The 8,439-nt window shown below is 39.0% G+C and overlaps 1 protein-coding gene across 1 annotated transcript in view; it reads left to right on the forward strand.

Moving 5' to 3' along the window:
• LOC116521523 (vomeronasal type-2 receptor 26-like) overlaps positions 1-5,645 on the forward strand; it is a 58,785-nt gene extending 53,140 nt beyond the window's left edge. Inside the window, exons 7-8 of the mRNA XM_032236184.1 lie at positions 3,019-3,145; positions 4,747-5,645. Of these exons, the coding sequence (XP_032092075.1) occupies positions 3,019-3,145; positions 4,747-5,645 (1,026 nt within the window). The remainder of the gene's footprint in view (positions 1-3,018; positions 3,146-4,746) is intronic.
• The last annotated feature ends 2,794 nt before the right edge of the window (positions 5,646-8,439 follow it).

Here is an 8,439-nt window from a genome sequence, read left to right on the forward strand (position 1 = left end):
ATCTATACTGTATCTGACGGTTTCTGAGTTCTTCGACTAAAAAAGTGTAGTATCTCCTGGCTCTTAACATTTGAGGTGGTATCTCTTTCAAAACAATCAGGTCTTGACCGCCAATTTGGAGCTTAGTGTTATAAGACTCTTGTAGTACCATATTTCTGAGCTCTCTTGTAGTGAAGTATATAAAGATGTCTCGAGGAAGCTGTTTCTGCTTTGCCACCCAGGAGTTAATGCGATAAACTTTGTCGATCTGCCAGTCAAGGTTAGTCCCTGGTCTTCCCACCAGGCGGTCAAAGGCTTCTGATAGGATCTGTTTCAGGTTCTCCTGTTTCTCCTCACGCAGCCCCCTTACTCTTAATGCCAGCTCCATTTGTCTATACTGTATCATAATAATTTCTTTTTCAGCATTTTCCACTTTTTGTTCCACCGCCTCTGTTTTCAATGTCAAGTTGGTATTAGCCTCATTAAGATCCTCTAGACTATCTTCAATTCTGGAAACATGTTCTGTCAATACAGTTACAAGTCCCAGCATTTCATCTTTAATTTTAACAACCCTGGCATCGATTTTCTCATACAACTCCTGTTTAAGTCCTTTTGTTTCCCCTTTTATTTCCCCTTTTATTTCCCCTTTTATTTCCTCTTTTCCCTCCTGTTTTATCTCCTGTTTTATCTCCTCTTTAAGATCTCTAAGTTTATCTTCCATTTTAATTGTCTGTGCGTTAAGAGCCACACTTAATTCACTCAAAAAGAATTCTTTCATTAACAAATCTCCAGCAGGGGGCGTAGGGAGCGGAGGCTGCACCCTTGTGCCAGGCACTGGGGATGTGCCCCTGGGGATAGAGAGTGATGGTTTCAGATTAAAATTTGGTTTTGAGTCCATTCCAAATTTTATCTTCCAGCAATTAATAAAACTCTGCTGCCTGACTGTGCAGCTATAAGTAAAGATGCTGAATTTCTCCCTTTACTTTGAAATTTGAGGCTTGGCAAAACTTTCAGAGAATAAGCATTGTAACTTCATCACCATTTAAATTCCAGATAAGCAAGATTAATGAGAGAAAGGAAATCTTGTAAAAATGAAACTAATTAAAAAGTTTCTGCTGGCCAATTGTGAAACAGGTGATAAGACACTCCTTTGCAGTTTTAGAGTTCTGTAGCATTTAACAAGGAAATTAAGAAGATAATCATTGTTACCAGAGAATCCAGCCGGCTCGGTGCCATTTTAATAGCCTCTAAGTAAATAGATTTTCAGAGGAAGATCTTGTAAAAAAAAAGAAGCTATGATCTTGGTAAACAATTAATGTCCACGTGAACGGATTCAGCTCATATTAAAATCAAATAAATCAAAGCTGTGAACTGAGTGGGAGAGATCTTACTTTGTACTGCACAGGGCAGTTTGAAGTTCCCAGCATGGACACCGTTCTGCTTTGGGCTGGCCCCCCTCTCTCTGCAGGCACAAAAGCTGCAAAAATCAAAGGGCATTTGCCAGCAAAACTAAATCTTCTTCCCTTCTTGCCTGAAGGATAAGAAACCTGTTAAGACGTCAGATGGATGATCATCTAAACAGATACATGACCAGGAATTCAGGGGCAGCTAATTTTAAGATGCCACCATCAGCAAGCTCCTCCCAGGAAGTCCGGACCACATCCATTTTTGTTACCAGGTTAATATTGGAATCACTAAGATCTTCCAATTTATCTTCGATTCCTGAAACATAGCCCGATATGCATTTAAAAGCCTCTAAAATATCATCTCTAATTTGTTGATTATGAATCTGGACTGAATTCATAACTTCTTCTGACAGTTCCTTAAGGGCAACAGATATCTTTTCCTGTATTTTAATTTCCATCGCAGCTGCATGATTTTTTAAAGCCTCAGCTAAGGCCACACTTAGTTCTTTTTGCAGTATTTCTTGAGTCAAAGGTTCCTCTGCAGGAGTAGGAGGGAGCTGGGTGGGGGGAGAGTAGTGACTGTAATTTAGATGCCAAAGCAGGTGAACTGCCAGTGCTTTTTGAAACGTTCGCTTTCTGCTTAGAGGCCATTTCTCATTTAATCTTCTCCTACACCCAATTACTGAATTCAGGCAAGCTGCTTGTCCAGCAATTTAGTTTAGCAATAAATCACTACTGAGTTAATGATCTTTAAATGATCTAAGCTCCATTAAAATCTGTAACATCAGAGCCTAACCCCACCTACAAAGCTGTTCAGCGCCATTTTCTTTGTGTTTCTGGCAAGTAGTTTATCAGAAGGAATTTTTTAAGAAATGGTGTTAAAGTCTGTGATACATACAATTAGAAGTTCTCCAGTATCATTCTGCCCGTGTTGGAATCAGTAATAAATCAATCATTGAGCTGAGGGTGGACATATGCCTTTGTTCTGCAAAAAGGCAAGAAAAGTCCTTGGCGGGGAGAATTCACTGAGTTGCAGGGTGGCTCACACCTCCACCCCCAGATTTATGTTCTGGGGGGGTGTTGAATGGAGCACTTTCCAAACACAGCTTTCTCACCTCTCTTCCTATGCCCGGAGGAGAGGTAATCAAACTGTCAAACAGTTTGATGGATGCTGTTTAGACAGCTTAACACAGCCAAGGGTCCGGAGCTGTTAAAAAAAACACCTCCCCACAGACAACGCCCAAACTGGAAGTCGAACTGCAGCATCTTATGACTGAAATTCTTCATCCCATTGTGAAGGGATTATCTGTAGATCCACATTCTGGTTCTAAACATTCAGGCTGTAAAAGGCCCTGGATTGCATTTGCTCATTTTCAGAAAAAAACACAAAACTAATCAGTCCATTAAAAGTAATCCAAATACCTTTCAGATCCTATGAAAACATAATTTTCTGCCATTCTATGTCTTCTGCGAGAACATCTAAAGAAATCAATGCCATTCCCTTTCATTAACTCAAGTTTCCTCATGTTCATTTTTTCTGCTTCTTCATCCTGGTTGTGGGTTTACTGTTTTGGAAAGTTTTACTAATGTAAGTACTTTATTGTCTGCTTCTCTCATACCTGTTATTGTTCAGGTGCTTCCTATTTCTGTGTGCAATGACCACTGCTATCCAGGCTCCAGCAGAAAGAAGAAGAAAGGAGAGAAATTTTGTTGCTATGATTGTGTGAACTGTTCAGAAGGACAGATCTCTGATGAAATAGGTAGGACAAAAAGAAAAAATTCTCTTACAAACAGAAAATCCATCCCAGAGCTCTTATTTATTCAAAGAGAACCATGTGAAGCAAAAACAAAAGTACAGAAGGGAAAGACCTCTCCATAATATTCCTTCTTTTCTCTCTCAGTTTCCCCCTGTCTTGCTATCTCATTTATCTCCTTCTCATGTATGTACTGTATATATGCAGTTAAAATTTTAAACAAAAGTTTTAGAAATAAAATAGAATTCTTTATTGGCCAAGTGTGATCGAACACACAAGGAATTTGTCTCCAGTGGATAAGCTCTCAGTCTACATACAAGCAATATCTGATCTATCATGATCATAGTCATCATAAAATACATACATCATAAATTATAAGATATAACACAGTGGTAGGTATAGGATACTAAATAAGGAATCAATATAAATCATACTAGAATACTAAATAAGCAATATAAATCATAAGATACAAGAAAAAGGTTATAGTCATAAGAAGATAAGAAAATAGATAATAGAAAGATGAGAGAAATAATAGTAAGACAGCCTTACTAGATAGTTTGACAGTATTGTAGGAATTAGGAATTGTTTAGGAGAGTGATGGCATGGAAGAAAAACTCTTTTTCTTTCTTCTTTCTTTCTTTCTTTCTTTCTTTCTTTCTTTCTTTCTTTCTTTCTTGTGTAGTTGTTCTGGAATGCAATGCCCTACAATGTAATTTTGAGGGAAATAGTTGAAACAGTTTATGTCTATGATGTGAAGATTTGTAAATATTTTCACAGTGCCTTTTCTGCCTCGTGAAGTATGTAGGTCATCAATGGAAGGCAGCTTAGTAGCAATTGTTTTATGATGACATATGACATAAGTGTAATCAGTAGGGCACAAATGAAATTTGAAGGTATTCATTCATAGGCCAAGGCAACAATAGGTAACAAATGATCTGAGTAATCTGTGCAATAGATTTATCCTTCTACTATTGAAGGACTAGTCTCTGAGCAAAATAAAACAAAAAAAGATGTGGGATTGTTTCCATTGTTCAACTATTACTTTCCATTGAATGGAGATGTAGTTAAAATATACAAACTACTAAATTTGTCAAATTGGTAAATAATACCAATTTGGTCGAATTAATACAAAGGACAAACTAATGTATAAGATGTGACAAAATATAATTTAGTGAACTATTGCTCTCTTTACATCTGCAATAATAAAAGAATTTAGAGTTTCCTACTAAATATGAATTCGAACAAAAGTAGTTGATCCATTAAAACTTTTAATTTGGCTGTCCAATATCTTGTTCCAACAATTTCTTAAAGACTCTTAAAAGTCTATCACTAACCTGATTTTACAAATGGAGAGAGGGGACAGAAAACACTTTTATTTGATTTTCAATCAATATCCTATGTGCATAATGAAGGAGGTTTAAATTTACATTATAAGACTGATGTTTGCTTTTTCATTGAAAACAATAATTGCTATCTTCTCTTCACAAAATGGATCACTTGTATTAACATGAACTGTACTCTATCTATTCTATCTGCATGTGCTGGTCTAGACCGGCTAAGAACTAATAGAACTAATATTGGAAGGATTTCTTTTTTCTTTTTTCCAGATATGGATGCCTGCAGGAAATGTCCAGAAAATGAATATCCCAACAACATCCAAAATAAATGTATTCCCAAAGTGTTGACCTATCTCTCTTATAACGAACCTTTAGGAATCCTCTTTGTTACTGTGGCTATTGTTTTCTTTTTGATTACAGTCCTTGTGCTTGGTATATTTTGGATGCATCAAGAGACTCCAATTGTCAAAGCCAACAACTGGAGCCTCACTTGTATCCTCCTCCTTTCTCTTCTACTCTGTTTCCTCTGTTCCTTCCTCTTCATGGGGAGACCTGAACAAATAACTTGTCTTCTCCGACAAACAACATTTGCCATTATCTTCTCAGTGGCCCTTTCATCTGTATTGGCAAAAACCATGACCGTGATTCTGGCATTTATGGCAACTAAACCAGGATCTGGGTTGAGGAAATGGGTAGGAAAAGGACTGTCCAATTCTATTGTCCTTTCAGGTTCTTTCATCCAGGTGGCTATTTGCACTGTTTGGCTGAGTACATCACCTCCTTTCCCAGATACAGACCTGCATTCACTGAAGGGAGAAATCATAATGGAATGCAATGAAGGCTCAGTGATCATGTTTTACTGTGTCCTGGGTTACATGGGCTTCCTGGCTAGTGTCAGCTTTAACATTGCTTTCCAAGCCAGGAAGCTTCCCAGCAGTTTCAATGAGGCCAAGTTCATCACTTTCAGCATGTTGGTCTTTTGCAGCGTTTGGCTGACATTTGTTCCAACCTACCTAAGCAGCAAAGGGAAATACATGGTAGCTGTGGAGATCTTCTCTATCTTATCCTCCAGTGCTGGTTTACTGGGGTGTATATTTTCCCCCAAATGCTACATCATTATATTGAGACCTGATATGAACAAGAAGGAATGCTTAATAAGGAAGCAATAGTAACTGCTCTTTTGGTATTAAATGAAATACTTTTAGATTATTGTGAACTGTTTTTTGGGAGGCGTGGGTGGGTTTCTGTACATTAATCAATCTTGATGGAATTTGGAAAAACCACCCTGACCTTGATTTAACTTAATTTATACACAAAACTTGATATTGAGAAAAGAAGCCCTTTTTTAACTTCTTATCTAAGTTAAAGTTATATCTTCCTTGTAGATATGTGAACCACTAACAAACAAGTCTCTCTGTTTCCAATTCCTACTTCTTGTAAGAAGTTTCACTTTAGTTTCATTTTTTCACTTAAGGGTTTAATCCCCCCAATTGATATTGTATAAAAAATAGAGATGGTAATTTTATTCCACTTGCCCACTGACCTCATTTTAATAAGAGAAGAGAGATTACTGATCTGTGAAACGTTTAAAGAATTTTACTTTGTCTTCATTTGTGCATAAAGTAACATACGTTATGTACAATAAGGGATAAAAGAAAGAAGACAATTAAAGGAATCCAGGATGGGTTAGTCCACAACAAATAAGGACAATGAAAGCTTATTGTAACACAGTTCACTTAGACATAATATCTGACAAAGTAGATCACAGCTTACATCTTGATAAGATAGAACAATCTGTGATGAAAGGTATCATGATCAGATGGATTTGCAACTAGATGATGAACCACACTCAGTGGAGCTACACCTACATGGAAGACAATATTCAGTGGGGTATCTCAAAGTTCTGTTTTAGGCCCAGTACTCTTCAACATCCAGGATGTGAGTGCCATATATGAATCAGAACTAGATTGATTTGTAATAAAATTAAAACAAAAGGAATATAAGTCTCAACTAGAATCTCAGTATACTGAATTGGATCAAGCTATGGAGATGAGGGCCACAACAATCTCTTTGAATAAATCTGGATCGCAAATTTGTAAATTGGAATATCATTGTGGCTAATGCACCATTAAAAAAACTAAACAAAATAAAATATATAAAACCACAGTTGCAACAAGTTTGTTTTTGTCTGATGAGCAGGTCAATATGTGGTTTTGGAATCATGACCAGAGTGGTTAAATCTAATATTGTTGGGCTTTATGTGCCACATGACAAAAAGGATATTTTTTCACCGTTTAATGGACCAACTTTATTTTTCATATCAAAATTAGTTTATACTGGGGGATTAGAATGATATAATAGCCCCTAGCTAGATGGCTCTTCAGAGAAAGAAATTAAACATAATCAGAATAAACTTCCAATTCTTTTTATTAGATTGAGAATTTTCTACATTTTCAGTCAAAAAAAGCTGTGGGAGAGAGTATATATTTTATGAGAATGATATGTTGTTTTCAAGATTTGATATGATCTGGATTTCAAAAGAATTCTAGAAATAAGCCATTGCACGGATTGTTTTTACAGTCAGGAAATTTCTCCAAGGTTGGATTTCTCTTTAATGAACGTCTACCCATAACTTCTTGTCCTGCCTTCAGGTGCTTTACATGATAAGTTGAGTTCCTCTTCACAATGGTAGTCCATCAAATACTAGTATCATCCTTGTTGTTCTTGTTGTTGTTGCTGCTGCTGTTGCTGTTGCTGTTGTTGTTGTTGTTAGTCATTAGTTGGGTCTGACTCAACAAAAAGACAGACAAATACAAACAACTTAAAAACTCATCAACAGCCGCAACAATTTGAGTGGGGCTGGGAACTCATCAGCCCCAGGCTTGCCGGAACAGCCAGGTTTTAACAGCTTTGCGGAAAGCCCGAAGGGTGGCGAGGGCCCGAATCTCCATGGGGAGATCGTTCCAGAGGGCCGGAGCAGCCACAGAGAAGGCCCACCCCTGGGGGGTCGACAATCGACACTGGTGGTTGTGAGGAGGTAATTGGCAGAAGGCGGTCTCTCAAGTACCCAGGTCCGATACCATGTAGGGCTTTAAAAGTAATGATTAGCACCTTGAAGTACATCCGGAGTCCAATAGGCAGCTAGTGCAGCTCGCGGAGGATAGGTGTGACGTGGGTGTACCAAGGTGCACCCACAATTGCTCGCGCGGCTGCATTCTGGACAAGCTGCAGTCTCCAAATGCTCTTCAAGGGCTGTCCCATGTAGAGCACATTACAGTAGTCCAGTCTTGAGGTCACAAGGGCGTGAGTGACTGTTCTGAGTGCCTCCCAGTTCAGGTAGAGATGCAATTGGTGCACCAGGTGAACCTGGGCAAATGTCCCCCTGGTCACAGCTGACAAATGATGCTCTAAAGTCAGCTGTGGATCCAGGAGGATTCCTAAATTGCGAACCCTGTCTGAGGGGCGTATAATTTCACCCCCCAGCCTGAGAGTTGGAATACAAGGCCAGTTATTGGGAGGGAAAAACAGCAGCCACTCGGTCTTGTCCGGATTGAGTGCAAGCTTGTTCACACCCATCCAGACCCTAACAGCCTCCAGGCACTGACACATCATGTCAACCGTTTCATTGAATTGGCATGGGGTGGACAGATACAACTGTGTATTTTCCGCATATTGGTGGTATTTTATCCCATGCCGCCGAATGATCTCACCCAGTGGCTTCATGTAGATGTTAAACAGGAGGGGGGACAGGACTGAACCCTGCGGCACCCCATATTTAAGGGGCCTAGGGGTCAATCTCTGCCCTCAAACCAACACCGACTGTGACCTGTCCGAGAGGTAGGAGGAGAACCACTGAAAGATGGTGCCTCCCACTCCCACCTCCCATAACCGCTGCAGAAGGATACCATGGTCGATGGTATCAAAGGCCGCTGAGAGGTCAAGGAGCACTAGGACAGAGGCATA

Source organism: Thamnophis elegans, chromosome Z (assembly GCF_009769535.1).
Source record: "Thamnophis elegans isolate rThaEle1 chromosome Z, rThaEle1.pri, whole genome shotgun sequence".
Classification (NCBI taxonomy): Eukaryota; Metazoa; Chordata; class Lepidosauria; order Squamata; family Colubridae; genus Thamnophis; species Thamnophis elegans.